Genomic DNA, 18,003 nt, shown 5'->3' with positions numbered 1-18,003 from the left:
ATGGGAGCTATATCTAAATCTGAACCGATTTCAACCAAATTTGACACGCATAGCTATAATGCTAATTCTACTCCCTGTGCAAAATTTCAACTAAATCGGAGCAAAAAATTGGCCTCTGTGGGCAAATGAGTGTAAATCGGGCGAAAGCTATATATGGGAGCTATATCTAAATCTGAACCGATTTGGCTGATATTTTGCAAGTTTTTCGAGACTCATAAAATATTCGGATGTACGGAACCTATACCAAATTTTAGGACAATCGGACTAAAACTGCGAGCTGTACTTTGCACACAAAAATACATCAACAGACAGACAGACGGACATCGCTAAATCGACTCAGAATTTAATTCTAAGACGATCGGTATACTAAACGATGGGTCTCAGACTTTTCCTTCTTGGCGTTACATACAAATGCACAAACTTATTATACCCTGTACCACAGTAGTGGTGAAGGGTATAAACATTTTCAAATACTGTAGGTTAGGTTAGGTTAGGTTTTTCATAGTAACCATAAAAAGTTTTTTAAGTTTGGTAGATTTTGTTATATCTGTTATAGGGGTCACCGTGGTGCAATGGTTAGTATGCCCGCCTTGCATACAATGGTTCCTTGGGCGCAAATCCAGTTTCGACCAAACACCAAAAATATTGACAACGAGTCATTACTTGTGTTTGTCACTGTATGTAAAAACTTTTTTTAAGGTATGTCAAATAGAGTTTATGGCAGCTCTGGCAAATTTTTGTCTCTAATAAGATTTGATTTGACCCAAAGGAAAATACGTTAACAAAAATTTGTTACCAAAGATGTTATTTGTCATCACGAATTACCACTATAGATGTAGGGTATTACCACTATAACCAACTGTCCCTAATTTTTGCAAAAAAAAAAAAAACTAAATACACCCATACACATACATAACAATGCGTCTTTTCTAGATGTGATGAAATTGTTGTTATTTTCATGTTTAAAGAGAAAATCAAAACAAACGACCACAAGATCCGTTATTCCATTACCACCATCACCACCCCCAACAAATACAACACAGCGAAATCAATGAAATACCAAGAACTACAACAGCAACAACAACAACAACAAAAAAACGCGGAAAAAATTATATATGCTTTCGGTTTTCTAAATGATTTTAAATTGACCACACATTGCAATTATATTTGATTGATTTTGCTTTTTTTTGCACTTTCACTCTCATCATTTTCATGCTTAATCATTATCGTTCGCTTTCTATCTACTCTTACTTAATATGGAATACGCACTAAGACAGCTTGTTAACGGTACTAAAATCCCGAATACCGGCGGAGGACAAATAAAAGACAACCGTTCCGTTAAACGATTTGTGGAAAACTGAAATTCTTATGCTGATGTTGTCGTCGGCAAAATGTGCTTACAGCACACTGCCACTTGTACAACCATCATCGTCAACAAAATAAATATTGTCCCCCCACCACGTCCACCACCCGAACCTAGGCCCATACAATGTAAAGTGTTTACCACTGCTGACAGTTTTCCATCCTTTCATGATGTTATTGTATTCTCTGCTATGCCATGGTATTATGGCAAGTTAGTATTGTTGCTTCACAGTTAGAGCGCCAACAGGACTTTAACATAGGGAACACATGATATTTTAGTTATATGTGTGTGTGTGTATGTTTATGTTGGATATAACATGCTGTTAAAAGTAACATAAATTCTTGGGCATAATGCTTTAGTGAATATTCATCACAAATACAAAAAGTCACAGCAACATTTTCGCATCAATTTAACATGTGACTATCGGTGTAAACGCAAAACACAACGAATTTCGTTAGGCGATTTTCGTTTCTGATAGGATGTTCAAACTTAAATTTTGACAAAATTTTGTATAGAAATAAAATTTTGCCAAAATTTTCCGTAGAAATAAAATTTTCTATAGAAAAAAAAACTTTGAGAAAATTTTCTTTAGCAATAAAATTTTGACAACATTTTCTATAGAAACAAAAGTTTTGACAACATATTCTATAGAACCAAAAGTTTTGAAAAAAATTTCTATAGAAATAAAATTTTGACAAAATTTTTATATAGAAACAAAAATGTTTACAAAATTTTCTATAGAAAAAAAATTTCGACAAAATTTTCTATAGAAATAAAATTTTGACAAAATTGTCTATAGAAATAAAATTTTGACGAAATTTTCTATAAAAATACAATTTTGACAAAATTTTTATAGAAAAAAAATTATGACGAAATTTTCTATAAAAATAAAATTTTAACAAAATTTTCTATAAAAATAAAATTTTAACAAAATTTTATATGGAAATAAAATGTTAACAAAATTTTATATGGAAATAAAATTATGACAAAATTTTCTATAGAAATAAAATTTTGACAACATTTTCTATAGAAACAAAAGTTTTGACAAAATTTTTTTATAGAAATAAAATTTTGACAAAAGTTTCTATAGAAATGCAATTTTGATAAAATTTTCTATAGAAATAAAATTTTAACAAAATTTTTGTATAAAAATAAAATTTTGACAAAATTTTATATAGAAATACAATTTTGACAAAATTTTCTATAGAAATAAAATTTTAACAAAATTTTTGTATAGAAATAAAATTTTGACAATATTTTCTATAGAAATAAAATGTTGACAAAATTTTCTATATAAATAACATTTTGACAAAATTTTCTATAGAAATACAATTTTGACAAAATTTTTATAGAAAAAAATTATGACGAAATTTTCTATAAAAATAAAATTTTAACAAAATTTTCTATAGAAATGCAATTTTGATAAAATTTTCTATAGAAATAAAATTTTAACAAAATTTTTGTATAAAAATAAAATTTTGACAAAATTTTATATAGAAATACAATTTTGACAAAATTTACTATAGAAATAAAATTTTAACAAAATTTTTGTATAGAAATAAAATTTTGACAATATTTTCTATAGAAATAAAATGTTGACAAAATTTTCTATATAAATAACATTTTGACAAAATTTTCTATAGAAATACAATTTTGACAAAATTTTTATAGAAAAAAATTATGACGAAATTTTCTATAAAAATAAAATTTTAACAAAATTTTATATGGAAATAAAATTTTGAGAAAATGTTCTATAGAAACAAAAGTTTTGACAAAATTTTTTATAGAAATAAAATTTTGACAAAATTTTCTATAGAAATACAATTTTGAAAAAATTTTCTATAGAAATAAAATTTTAACAAAATTTTTGTATAGAAATAAAATTTTGACAAAATTTTATATAGAAATACAATTTTGACAAAATTTTCTATAGAAATAAAATTTTAACAAAATTTTTGTATAGAAATAAAATTTTGACAAAATTTTATATAGAAATACAATTTTGATAAAATTTTCTATAGAAATAAAATTTTAACAAAATTTTTGTATAGAAATAAAATTTTGACAATATTTTCTATAGAAATAAAATTTTAGAAAAATTTTCTATAGAAATAAAATTATGCAAAAATTTTCTATAGAAATAAAATTTTGTCAAAATTTTCTATAGAAATAAAATTTTGTCAAAATTTTCTATAGAAATAAAATTTTGTCAAATTTTTTTATAGAAATAAAATTTTGAAAAAATTTTTTATAGAAATAAAATTTTGCAAAAATTTTCTTTTTTTGTCAAAATTGTATTTCTATATAAAATTTTGTCAAAATTTTATTTCTATACACAAATTTTGTTAAAATTTTTTTCTATAGAAAATTTTATCAAAATTTTATTTCTATAGAAAATTTTGACAACATTTTCTATAGAAACAAAAGTTTTGACAAAATTTTTTATAGAAATAAAATTTTGACAAAATTTTCTATAGAAATACAATTTTGATAAAATTTTCTATAGAAATAAAATTTTAACAAAAATTTTGTATAGAAATAAAATTTTGACAAAATTTTATATAGAAATACAGTTTTGATAAAATTTTCTATAGAAATAAAATTTTGCAAAAATTTTCTATAGAAATAAAATTATGCAAAAATTTTCTATAGAAATAAAATTTTGTCAAAATTTTCTATAGAAATAAAATTTTGTCAAAATTTTCTATAGATAATACATTTTTGTCAAAATTTTCTATAGAAATAAAATTGTGAAAAATTTTTTTATAGAAATACAATTTTGTAAAAATTTTCTATAGAAATAAAATTTTGTAAAAATTTTCTATAGAAACAAAATTCTGCAAAAATTTTCTATAGAAATACAATTTTGAAAAAATTTTTTTATAGAAATAAAACTTTGTCAAAATTTTCTATAGAAATAAAATTTTGAAAAAAAATTCTATAGAAATAAAATTTTGCAAAAAATTTCTATAGAAATACAATTTTGCAAAAGTTTTCTATACAAATAAAATTTTGACAAAATTGTCTATAGAAATAAAATTTTGACAAAATTTTCTATAGAAATAAAATTTTGACAAAATTTTCTATAGAAATAAAATTTTGACAAAATTTTCTATAGAAATAAAATTTTGACAAAATTTTCTATATAAAAAAAAATTTACAAAATTTTCTATACAAATAAAATTTTGACAAAATTTTCTATAGCAATAAAATTTTGACATTTTCTATAGAAACAAAAGTTTTGACAACATTTTCTATAGAACCAAAAGTTTTGAAAAAATTTTCTATAGAAATAAAATTTTGACAAAATTTTCTATAGAAATAAAATTTTGACAAAATTTTCTATAAAAATAAAATTTTGACAAAATTTTCTATACAAATAAAATTTTGCAAAAAAAAAATTCTATTGAAATAAAATTTTGATAAATATTACAATTTAAAATCTTAAGCAATTGGAAAATGCGATTATTATGCATGCAAAATAATTTATTTGTACCAAAAAATTTTAAACAATTTTAGATTTTGTCACACATAATATATACATAAAAAAATAATTAAAAGCAACTTGCAAAAAACACAAACAAACAATACCAATTAGCCTAAAGTTATAGTCTAGAGATTCATTCGATTTTATTTTCCTAAATTACATTATATAAGAACTAAGAAGAAAATAAAATTCCTCTCAGGTATCGGCTACGCTTAAAACTACAAAAACAGCAATCAGTCTACTGAAAAGGGGAAAGTAATCACTGTTTAATATTTTTATCCATAGCATGGAAGTATTTTTTTACCGCTAGTCTAGACCAATACAAATTAGTTTAAATATTTTTTTTTTTTGAAATTCTTTTATAAAACTTATAACATTTTATGAAAATTTCAATAGAAATACAAAAAAATATATAGATCAAATTTTCAATACCGTTAACAAAAATGAATAGAATGTTCAATACACAGAAAAAGTTTTCATTTATCATTGAGTAAAGATTACAATTTTTAGAAATTATTGTTCGCCAGGCCAAGAATTACAATAATATAACAGCAAATATGTTAAGTAGTGTAATTATTATTATCCCTACGTAAATTTCATAATTTTCTTATAAATACAATCTATATAATTTTTTCAATAGAAATAGAAGGAAAAATGTGTGTTAAAATTTTCAACAACAAAAATTATAGAATTTTCAATAGACATGTAAATTTGATGATATATTCTACATAAATAAAATTTTGTTTAAATTTTCAATAAATATAAAATAATTGTTTTGCAAAATTTTGAATTTTGTAAAACTCTTCACTCTTCTTAAATTATTTGTGAAGTTATAGATTTTTTGTTTTATTTATTGTACCAATGACATACATGGATCGCATGGCATTGACTCAGAGGAATTTTGCTTGTATAAAGAAATTTTTAAAAGCATTTCATTAGTAAAAATAAATTTTAGAACACAAACAAGTTTTTGTGAAACAAAGAATTTTTGACTCTGGTTTATTGATTTTTATAATTGGTTTGCATTTTTTAATTGGTTAATTTTTATAGAAAAATTTTTTCCAAATTTTATTTCTATAGAAAATTTTTTCAAAATGATATTTCTGTAGAAAATGTTGTTTTATTTTATTTCTATAGACAATTTTGTGAAAATTTTATTTTTATAGAACATTTTGTCAAAATTTTATTTTTATAGAAATGTTTGTCAAAATTTTATTTCTATAGAAAATTTTGTCAAAATTTTATTTCTATAGAAAATTTATTCAAAATTTTTTTTTTCTATAGAAAATTTATTCAAAATTTTATTTCTATAGAAAATTTTGTCAAAATTTTATTTTTATAGAAATGTTTGTCAAAATTTTATTTCTATAGAAAATTTTTTTAAAATTTTATTTTTATAGAAGATTTTATCAAAATTTTATTTTTATAGAAAATTTTGTCAATATTTTATTTTTATAGAAAATTTTGTCAAAATTTTATTTTTATAGAAAATTTTTGCTAAATTTTATTTCTATAGAAAATTTTTGCTAAATTTTATTTCTACAGAAAATTTTTGCTAAATTTTATTTCTATAAAAAATTTTCTGAAAATTTTATTTTCATTTTGTCAAAATTTTATTTCTATAGAAAATTTTGTCAAAATTTTATTTTTATAGAAAATTTTTGCTAAATTTTATTTCTATAGAAAATTTTTCCAAAATTTTATTTCTATAGAAAATTTTTGCAAAATTTTATTTCAATAGAAAATTCTATAGAAAATTTTGTCAACATTTTATTTCTATAGAAAATTTTGTCAACATTTTATTTCTATAGAAAATTTTGTCAACATTTTATTTTTATAGAAAATTTTGTTAAAATTTTATTTTTATAGAAAATGTGTTAAAATTTTATTTCTATAGAAAATTTGTGCTAAATTTTATTTCTATAGAAAATTTTTGCTAAATTTTATTTCTATAGAAAATTTTTGCTAAATTTTATTTCTATAGAAAATTTTCTGAAAATTTTATTTTCATAGAAAATTTTCTGAAAATTTTATTTCTATAGAAAATTTAGTCAACATTTCTTTTCTATAGAAAATTTAGTCAAAATTTTATTTCTATATAAAATGTTTTCAAAATTTTATTTTTATAGAAAATTTTGTCAAAATTTTATTTTTATAGAAAATTTAGTCAACATTTTTTTTCTATAGAAAATTTTTCCAAAATTTTATTTCTATAGAAAATTGTTGCAAAATTTTATTTCAATAGAAAATTCTATAGAAAATTTTATTTTTATAGAAAATTTTGTTAAAATTTTATTTTTATAGAAAATGTGTTAAAATTTTATTTCTATAGAAAATTTGTGCTAAATTTTATTTCTATAGAAAATTTTTGCTAAATTTTATTTCTATAGAAATTTTTTGCTAAATTTTATTTCTATAGAAAATTTTCTGAAAATTTTATTTTCATAGAAAATTTTGTCAAAATTTTGTTTCTATAGAAAATTTAGTCAAAATTTTCTATAGATTTTATTTTGTCAAAACATTTTTTCTATAGACAATTTTGTGAAAATTTTATTTTTATAGAAAATTTTGTCAAAATTTAATTTCTATAGAAAATCTTGTCAAAATTGTATTTTTATAGAAAATTTTATTTTTATTGAAAATTTTGTCACTATTTTATTTTTATGGAAAATTTTGTCAAAATTTTATTTTTATAGAAAATTTTGTCAATATTTTATTTTTATAGAAAATTTTGGCAAAAATTTATTTCTATAGAATATATTTTCAAAAAAAATTTTTTTTATAGAAAATTATGTCAAAGTTTTATTTCTATAGAAAATTTTGTCAAAATTTTATTTTTATAAAAATTTTATCAAAATTTTATTTCTATAGAAAATTTTGTCAAAGTTTTATTTCTATAGAAAATTTTGTCAACATTTTTATTTTTATAGAAAATTTTGTCAAAATTTTATTTTTATAGAAAATTGTATTAATTTATAATTTTTCAATCTTATTTATTTGTTCGGGCTTAAAAAGGAATTTGCAATACAATTAAAAATGTGCTATAATTTTCAATAGGTATGCCAATTTTATAATAAATTCTATATAAAAAGGTTTTGTGTCAATTTTCAATAAAAATATTTTTTTTGCAAAATTTCTTCATGAAAAACTCATTAAATTTTTATTGAAAAATTTAAGTAAAGTTATGGAAAATTTTTTATCTATTGCTTGGAAAGTTTTTTCTTTTTGTACGATATGGCACCGGTCTAGATTCAGATACATTTGGTCAAGATTATCATTTACTTGTACACAAAATGGACAAACTACGAATATTTTTTAAACAATTAAGTAAAAATAAATTATATAATACAAAAAAACAGTTTTGTGAAACAAAAATATAGTGACTCTGGCTTATTGATTTGTGTTTTGTTTTTTTTTTTAATTGGCTAGCATTCCAACTTGTCATGATAACATGCAAATTTTTTCATTATTCTAATTTTTATAATTTAATATTCTCAAGCTCTTGAATTAAATTTAAATCCTCTTTCAATATGCGATCAAAATCGATGACAATCTTTTTTTGTTTGGGCTCATAACGCTCACACTGTATTCGGGCCTTTCCAAACATAAGGCGGGATGCACGATATATGGGTTTGTCAGCATACTTATCGGAGATATAGAAGACTTTCGATATACCCGATTGTACAATAAGTTTAGCACATTCATTGCAAGGGAAGAGGGTAGTGTAGAGCCGTGTATTCTTCAGAGTGGCACAATTTTTATTCAATATTGCATTGGCTTCGGCATGAACTACAAACATTTTCTTATCATTCATTGGATCCAAATGTTGATCCTCGTCCAGTAAATTTTCTATATCGGCGGATTTATACCAAGGAAATTCATCATCTTCACAGCGGCTGGGGAAACCATTGTAACCAATGGCCACAATACGATTATCTTCATTTACAATCACGGCTCCCACTTGGGTGACAGGATCCTTGCTACGCTGTGACGATAGCACAGCTGTGGCCATAAAATAATCATCCCAGTGTAAATAATCTTGCCTTTTACAATTTATCAGAGGTGTAAGTTTAATTGGAGATCTTTGAGGAGCAGTATTGTCATTCGTTGTCATGATAGGAACTGAAATGAAGAAGCATAAGGAGTTCAAATTAAATACAGCTTATAAGAAACAACAAAAATTTTGCAAACATTTTCTATAGAAATAAAATTTTCAGAAAATTTTCTATAGAAATAAAATTTTCTATAGAAATAAAATTTTCAGAAAAATTTCTATAGAAACAAAATTTTCAGAATATTTTCTATAGAAATAAAATTTTGACTAAATTTTCTGTTGAAATAAAATTGACAAAATTTTCTATAGAAATAAAATTTTGACAAAATTTCCTATATTAATAAAATTGTGACAAAATTTCCTATATAAATAAAATTGTGACAAAATTTTCTATAGAAATAAAATTTTCAGAAAATTTTCTATAGAAATAAAATTTTGACAAAATTTCCTATATAAATAAAATTGTGACAAAATTTTCTATAGAAATAAAATTTTCAGAAAATTTTCTATAGAAATAAAATTTTCAGAAAATTTTATATAGAAATAAAATTTTCAGAAAATTTTCTATAAAAATAAAATGTTTAGAAAATGTTCTATAGAAATAAAATTTTCAGAAAATGTTCTATAGAAACAAAATTATCAGAATATTTTCTATAGGAATAAAATTTTGGCAAAATTTGCTGTTGAAATAAAATTGTGACAAATTTTTTTAGAAATAAAGTTTTCAGAAAATTTTCTATAGAAATAAAATTTTCAGAAAATTTTCTATAGAAATAAAATTTTCAGAAAATTTTCTATAGAAATAAAATTTTCAGAAAATTTTCTATGGAAATAAAATTTTGAGAAAAGTTTCTATAGAAATAAAATTTTAATCATTGTTGTTGTTTTTTTGATTTCAGCTTAAAACCATACATTGACTAAACTACAAGTGTAGCTTAACCAACAGAGGAAAAGAATGTTTATCAAATTTATTTGGGCAAAGCCCTATAGACTGCAAGATGGTTGGATGGACGCATGTTTCGGAATTACCACATTCCTCATCAGCATCCTCTACTTGCAGCAAAACTATCAACGAATTATCAGAATAAATTCGGGTAATTCACTCAACCCAACAATAAACCACACTTGAACCTTCAGAAAAAAGGTTTTACATTGATAGCCGGCTTTTGCCGAAATAAATTCGTACAAACATCTCTCTTTTCCTTTGCCACCGTCAAATAATCGATTTGAATGACGTTGGCTGCGTTTTATTTTGAGCGTGCTTCCTCTTCTTTCCTTCATTCGTTTTGTTTTGTTATTGTTGGTTTTTGTTCTTTAATCATTGTTGTTGTTTTTTTATTTCAGCTTAATGTATGGTTTTAAGCTGAAATCAAAAAAACAACAACAATGATTAAAGAACAAAAGCCAACAATAACAAAACAAAACGAATGAAAGAAATAAAATTTGGACAAAATTTTCTGTATAAATAAAATTGTGACAAAATTTTCCATAGAAATAAAATTTGGACAAAATTTTCTATAGAAATAAAATTGTGACAATTTTTTTTTAGAAATAAAATTTTCAGAAAATTTTCTATAGAAATAAAATTTTCAGAAAATTTTCTATAGAAATAAAATTTTCAGAAAATTTTCTATGGAAATAAAATTTTCAGAAAATTTTCCATAGAAATAAAATTTTCGGAAAATTTTCTATAGAAAAAAAATGTTCAGAAAATTTTCTATAGAAATTTCAGAAAATTTTCTATAGAAATAAAAATTTTCAGAAAATGTTCTATAGAAACAAAATTTTCAGAATATTTTCTATAGAAATAAAATTTTGACAAAATTTTCAATTGAAATAAAATTTGGACAAAATTTTCTATAGAAATAAAATTTGGACAAAATTTGCTATAGAAATAAAATTTTGACAAAATTTTCTATAGAAATAAAATTTTGACAAAATTATCTATAGAAATAAAATTTTGACAAAATTATCTATAGAATTCAAATTATGAAAAAATGTTGAGGATTTTAAGAAAAGATAATTCTAGGGTCCCTTAATTTGTTGCAATTATACAATTGTTGTGATACAAATAAGTTTTATTTTCAAAATTAAATGGAATTTTGTTTTGTTTGAGAATAAACATACAGTGAGGGAAAAAATATATTATATATAATTATATAAATCATAGAATACTACTAATCTGGACTCACTCCACCCGAAATACAAAACAAATAAAGAATACTAGAAAGTGTTCTATTTATTCGAATGGAATTCAATTTCTCGTTTGTTTTTTTTTTCTGTAGCCTTATGCCTTTTGTGTTCTAATGGGAATAGGATTTTGTTTCAGATGCAGATATATGGAACGCATTCGTGAAACATCTTTGCCAGACTTATTTACTTTGGGATTAAAATCACATAACTTAGCAATGCGTTCCCATTCAGTGCCTGGTTCCATGGCTCCGCCATTTTCCAAGGCAGCTGCTTGTTTCTCAGCACTGCGAGCTGCTGATTTGGTTTTTGCAATTGACTCTTCTGTCTGGCGTAACCAATCTTCAAGCTCCTTTTTAGCCTGTTGGCGCAACTCTTCCTTTTTGCGCTCCTCTTCGCGATCTTTTTCCTCTAGACGTTGTTGTTGCTCTTCGCGCCACTTGCGTATTTTTTCAGGTTCAATGCGGGATGGGGGAGGACCCGAAATAGGATTTATATCATTGTTGTCTCCGCCTATCATTTCAAAGCTGCCAGTGGACGACTCTAGGCCTCCACTGCCATTGTTACCAGCACTCAGTTCATTGATATCACCACCCAATAGACCAGCATCATCCGATGGATTAGCATCGGTTTTGATGACGTTGGATGTACCATTACCGCTAATCTCAGCTTCTAAATCACCTAAAATTGCCTTTTCTTGGGCTAAGAATTCTGCGGCGGGATCCACTTCTTCGCCAGTTGCATTAGTAGCTGGGGCACCAAAATCATCACCGAAATCCATTTTGTACTGACTTGCTAATGCAATGTAGATTGGTTTTACAGTTATCAGAGAACGTTGTTAACCATGATGACACATCAGAATGCAATCAATTGGAAATATGGAAAGTAACAATACAAAGAAATGAGGGGCGTTAATTGCATGGTTATTGACCGAAAAATCTTGTTTATCTTTTCGCCAATCGTACCTGTTTCTTTCGATATAAAGAAAAATGTGGATGGACTATTATCAAACTTCAAGGTTTTTTTGTTTAGGAGCTACACTTATTTCCACCTCCAATTTGTTTTTCTTTTTCAATCAAAAGATTTCTATTGAATTTCTTCTCTCTGATACGGAGATAAAAATAGTGTTGCCAAACCCCCAAATTTCGTACTGATAGAGAAGCCACCTAAACCAAGGCGTTGAATGTGTGAACTGTAAACGTAACTATTTATTACGGTGTGGTAATGCCGTTTTATGCGCTTTACAGACTCAGTTATTCCGGACGATAGTGCTCGTGTCGAACATATCCCATATATTATGCACATTATAAGTTAAGTCCGAAGGCATAATCGATACTGCTGAATGTTTATGGGATCGATAAGACATTTACCGATTATTTAGTCATCGCCGAAAAGTCGTATCCGACACACTGTAAGATTCTTTACAAACACCGACATTCCGTCCGGAATAACTGTCTGTAGTACATGAGGTATTATTATAATTTATTTAAATAAAACGTAAATAAAGTGCTGAGAACATAGTTATTACGCTTAAATTGTGAAAGGTATATGGTGAACAATTTTCGACTTTCCAAATGGAATAGTGATTGTTTTTTTTTCAGATATTTTGCCAGACACGCTGCCTCCATCGAGAATAAAGAAACAGCTGATAGACGTGCAACATGTAACTTACTACGTATAAATCAACATCATTATTTTATTTATGAAAAAAGTTATGTTAAATGCGCCGAGATAAACGGAGAAATGTTATATTTATATGAATTTATAAATGTTTAATCAAATTAATAAACATCTTCCAAATCGTTTTTTACTTGACCACAATGATTCTTTGACAACTACCTTAAAATTACTTTTTCTGATAGTTTGCAGGGGCTCTAATTGGCGTCGTTCTAAATTGATCTAAAAAGGCACCTAATAATTGTGCTGACGAGAAACTCTTTTGTAGTAACTTGGCGTGGTACAACTTCTCAATAGTGACGGTGCTTTTCCGACGAGTTTTGGATATCGTATACGATTGTTTTCGACGTGGTGGCTATTCTCAGTAGTGCCGTCAAATTCAAAAAATGTTGGCAGGGGTGGTATAAATTATGTAGTTTTTAAAAAGGCCGTATGTGCCTCTACCCTGCCAGCATTTCAAGGTGCCATTTCATCCTCATCGCTACCACAGACTCGTAAGTGACACTGCAACAATCGCCAACTGTGTTGGGGGAAGCGTATGAAAAAGTATGAAAGTACATTAAAGTATTTACTCCCATAAAGAATACATACACAAAACTGTATTAATGACACATAAACAAGATCCGTGTTATCTGCCAATAAGCGAACAAATTTCAAGGTGTAGATAAACTTAAAAAGACAATAAACACAAGAAGCCCCTATAAATACTTTCACACACACACTTTCCGGCGCATAATGCGTCTTACAGACTATAAGTTTTTCCGGACGGAATATCTGTGTTTGTAAAGATTCTTACAATGTGTCCAATCGATACGACAATTCGTTGATGATCAAATGATCGGTAAATGTGTTATCGACCATAAACATGCAGCAGTATCGATTATGCCTTCGGACTTAACTTATAATGTGGCCATGGGATATGTTCGACACGGCCACTGTCGTCCGGATAAACTTATAATCTGCAACACCCAAAAAAAGTGACCCCACCGTGGAAGAAAATGTAGGTTTATTTTAGAAAATTTTAACTAAAATAGTTTTCTAATTGGAACATGTTACAAATAAGTTAATACTTTTTGTCAAATTGAAGAATTTTTTTTTTAATAATTAATTTTTTTCTGTTGGTTAAAAAATTTATTATGTTGGAAGAAAAAATTGGATTTAAAAATTGTTAAAATGTCTTTAGCGCTGTACGAAGTTCTAGACAGGTACAATTTTAGTAAAATTTACTCATTTGAGAGACTTATGAACTCAATTTAAACAAACTTCTGCCATTTTAGGAAAATATGAACTATTTTATTTTTTAGTAAAATTGTGCACTATATTTGTATACAACTTTTTTCTTATTTTTAGTTCACGTCATTAAAGTTAGCAGAAAATTATTCAAATAAGGAACATTTACTCATATTGTTAACTACCCTGCCAGCATTTCAAAGTTCCATTTCATCCTCATCGCTACCATAGACTCGTAAATGTCACCACAACCATCGCGAACTGTGATGGGGGAAGCACATCAAAAGTAAAAAATGTACATGAAAGTATTTTGCCATCACTACTGTTAGAAGAGCCATTTTATTTTTTGTGAAACCCCAAGCGCAACCAGCTTCCCTGCCAGCATTTCAAAGTTCCATTTCAACCTCATCGGTACCACAGACTCGTAAATGTCACTTCAACCATCATGAAAAGGTACATCAAAAAGTACATGCAAGTAATTTGCCATCCCTACTGTTAAAAAAGCCATTTTTTTGTGAAACGCCAAGCGCAACCAGCTTGTTATATTTTAATTAAATAAAAACGAAAATAAAGTTCTGAAAACATAGATTATATGCTTAAAATTGTGAAAGGTATATTGGTGAACAATTTGGTGATTTTCCAAATGGAATAAAGTGATTGTTTTTCAGATATTTTACAGACACGCTGCCTCCATGGAATAAAAACACTGGTTGATAGACGCAGCAACATGTAACTCGCTACTTGTAACTCAACATCATCATTAATGCCAAAAATTATGTTAAATGTAATGTGATAGTGGTATAAATGTTATATTTTTAAGAATTTGTGAATGTTTAATCAAATTAATAAATATCTAAACAAACGTGTTTTACTCGACCACAATGATTCTTTTACAACTATCTTAAAATGCACTTTTTCTGATTGTTTGGAGGGTCCCTTATTGGCGTCGTTCTAAATTGATCTATAAAGGCACCTAATAATTGCACTCATGCGAAACATTTTTGTAGTAACTTGGCGTGGTACAACTTCTCAATAGTGACGGCGCTTTTCCGACGAGTTTTTGATGTCGTATATGATTGTTTTCGACGTAGTGGGGATTCTCAAAAGAGTCCCCAAATTCAAAAAATGTTGGCAGGGTTGTTATATTTTATTTAAATAAAAACGAAAATAAAGTTCTGAAAACATAGATATTAAGCTTAAAATTGTGAAAGGTATATGGTGAACAATTTTCGACTTTCCAAATAGAATAAAGTGATCGGTTTTCAAATATTTTTCCAGGCACGCTGTCTCCATCGAAAATAAATAAACTGGCTGATAGACGCTGCAATATGTAATTTGCTACTTAAAACTCAACATCATTCTTTTATTAATGCAAAAAATTATGTTAAATGTGATGAGATAAACCGAAAAATGTCATATTTATAAGAAATTATAAATGTTTAATCAAATCAATAAACATCTACACAATCGTGTTTTACTTGACCACAATTATTCTTCTACAATTACCTTAAAATTCACTTTTTCTGATAGTTTGCAGGGGTTCTTATTGGCGTCCTTCGAAATTGATCTAAATAGGCACCTAATAATTGCACTGATGAGAAACTTTTTCGTAGTAACTTGGCGTGATACAACTTCTCAATAGTGACGGCGCTTTTCCGACGAGTTTTTGATGTCGTATATGATTGTTTTCGACGTAGTGGGGATTCTCAGAAGCGCACCCAAATTCAAAAAATGTTGGCAGGGTAAAATCAACTAATCTTCATGAACTAAAATACAGTCCAGTTGGCATTAGATCCCCTTTTTTCTGGGTGAAGGCGCACTATAATCACTCCCAATAAACACAAGATGAGCGTTTTTCAAATGCAACAACTTTTCAATTTGAGGGTAAATGTAATTTTCTACATAAATTCAACTTGAGTTGAAACAGCTCATCTTCAATACATATTCAAATTGTTTGCGAATTACTTCCAATTTGCCAAAATGTTGACGAAATCTTCGAAAAGGTGTTTAAGATAATATGAGGAAACTTTGACAAAACACTACGCTAAAATTCGACGAAAAAACTATGTGGTTTTAATGCTTCTTTGTGCAACGAAGTTCGTGGTCAATTAGAAGAAATATAAAAAAATTATTATTAATGGTAAGTCAATATGAAAAATTAAATCGACACTTTAGAGAAGTCACTAAACTTAAATCTCTTTGCAGAAAACTAAAATCTTTGGATGCTACATTCTTGGAAACATTAAGAAGCTGGCCGATGAAAAATAAGTGGCTTATCGACTAGAAAAAGTTTCCAGAAACACTTCAAAGTGCAACCAATTAAAATTGTTAAAAACTTGATATTTTTCATATCAACTTCTGGATAAATACGTGCATCAAATCGTCAGTTTAGTTTACATCCTATTATCATTATAAAATGGATACTTTGTGAATTCCTTCTGCTAGAAATCTATTGTAACACGCGGTCCAGCACGTTCAATTGGACGCGTATTAGTTAATTTTAATGCAATTTTATGGCACCAACAGGAAGGAAATCGAATTATCTATGCAAAAGTGTTTACAAATAATGTTTAATATATTTAAAGTTTTGTTGTTTGTATCCTATTCCTTTTGAAAAAATGTTTGAAAAATTTTTGAAATTTAGCATTTTTCAAACGTTTGTGTTTGGGCTCTTGTGATTTATGTTCCGTCCAGACTATAAGTTTATCCGGACGACAGTGCTTGTGTCGAACATATCCCGGATTTTGGTCACACTATAAGTTATGTCCGACAATCGTAACGATTGGCCACAATATAGGATTCTTTACAAACACACATTATGTCCGGAAAAAACTAATAGTCTGGACGGTGCATTAAGAACACATCGACCTAAACTACACGACAGAGACATCTAGCGCCTCAGTTTCGCAACGCTACCTCTTAATATCAAATGCTCTTGAACGCACTAAAAAAATGTCGAACATATCGAAGTTTGTCGAAAAGGCGGACACAGCATTGTTTTGGCAACATGTGATTCTACCAACAATACAGCATATGTAGTTTCCAATTACAAATTTTTCTTTGAGTTATGAGGAATTTAGTTTTTGGTTTGTTTTAATATTTAATGTAAACAAATATTTTGTATGTGGCATATGTAATTACATTTCATTTATCATAATAAAATTGAATTTATAATCGTGTACTTACATTATTCGTTTTGTTTGTCACAATATAAATAAAACTGGAAGGGAATGCAAAACCACCAAAAATTTTTTTAACTTCTGGTATTGCCACACTTTGTGAATGCGTTTATAGGGTCTTCGCACTGATAATTATTTTCTGGACATTAATGAGTCGATCCGTTAATGGAGGCAAGCTAAATTTTCGCACTAAATTAGCAATTATTCATGAGTAATTTTCTTTAATAATTCATTTTAAAGAAAATGAAATTTTTAAATTATTGCTTGATCATTTCCCATCAATTTATAATAAAATTATAACTTGTTTATAATGCTTTTACTTAATACCCACCTTGAGCCGAAACGTGCAAAAATATATATGACACGATTATAAAGATTTTAAAACATTGATTGTTTACAGTTTCATTTTTTAAAATCGAGCCAAAAACGAGTTTGTTTTCACGATTACTTTTTCAAATCAATGAATTCAGATATATGTAATGGTTAACAATCAATGCCTTGGATATTTCGATACGTAATTGAACAAGATGTTATAAAAATAGGATTGTCGTCACATATATTTTTGCATTTTTTGAAATAGTTTATTTTTCTTTAAAATGTATTTATAAGGAAAATTAACCGTGAAAAATTTAAAATTGTAGCGCGAAATGTGAATTTAATATCGGTGTTTAACCAACATTTTTATTCATCGCTACCATAGAATCTTGAGTGGAATTAGTATTTTGCCATCACTATTGCTAGAAAACTCGTCGGATAAGCGCCGTCACTATAGAGCAGTTGTACCACGCCAAGTTACTACAAAAAAGTTTCTCATCAGTTATTA

At 26.3% G+C, this 18,003-nt stretch overlaps 3 protein-coding genes and 1 long non-coding RNA gene across 5 annotated transcripts in view; 1 reads left to right on the top strand and 3 right to left on the bottom strand.

Annotated features, from left to right (window-relative positions):
• Positions 1–1,324, bottom strand: part of rdgC (retinal degeneration C) — a 262,547-nt gene extending 261,223 nt beyond the window's left edge. The window contains exon 1 of the mRNA XM_075306228.1: positions 1,252–1,324. The gene's annotated coding sequence lies outside the window, so the exon portion shown is untranslated. The remainder of the gene's footprint in view (positions 1–1,251) is intronic.
• Positions 1,325–7,795: 6,471 nt separating this feature from the next.
• Positions 7,796–17,290, bottom strand: LOC142233417 (putative deoxycytidylate deaminase). The gene is made up of 2 exons (XM_075304325.1): positions 17,188–17,290; positions 7,796–8,972 (listed from the first exon to the last, which is right to left on the bottom strand). The coding sequence occupies exon 2, from the start codon at positions 8,962–8,964 to the stop codon at positions 8,329–8,331; it is 636 nt and encodes a 211-aa protein (XP_075160440.1). The 5' UTR covers positions 8,965–8,972; positions 17,188–17,290; the 3' UTR covers positions 7,796–8,328.
• Clc (clathrin light chain) lies at positions 11,126–12,221 on the bottom strand. Of its 2 annotated transcripts, none has more exons than XM_075304324.1 (2): positions 12,060–12,221; positions 11,126–11,889 (listed from the first exon to the last, which is right to left on the bottom strand). In XM_075304324.1, the coding sequence occupies exon 2, from the start codon at positions 11,873–11,875 to the stop codon at positions 11,192–11,194; it is 684 nt and encodes a 227-aa protein (XP_075160439.1). In that variant the 5' UTR covers positions 11,876–11,889; positions 12,060–12,221; the 3' UTR covers positions 11,126–11,191. The 2 variants fall into 2 exon arrangements, with proteins under 2 accessions (XP_075160439.1, XP_075160438.1); XM_075304323.1 differs by having other exon boundaries at positions 11,126–11,885.
• Positions 14,425–14,877, top strand: LOC142233418 (uncharacterized). Its single transcript, XR_012721403.1, has 2 exons — positions 14,425–14,612; positions 14,670–14,877. It is a non-coding gene; the product is annotated as an uncharacterized LOC142233418 (long non-coding RNA).
• Positions 17,291–18,003: the final 713 nt, after the last annotated feature.

Source organism: Haematobia irritans, chromosome 4 (assembly GCF_050003625.1).
Source record: "Haematobia irritans isolate KBUSLIRL chromosome 4, ASM5000362v1, whole genome shotgun sequence".
Lineage (NCBI taxonomy): Eukaryota > Metazoa > Arthropoda > Insecta > Diptera > Muscidae > Haematobia > Haematobia irritans.
The sequence above is the reverse complement of the archived record's forward strand: the minus strand, read 5'-3'. Positions and strand labels throughout refer to the sequence as shown.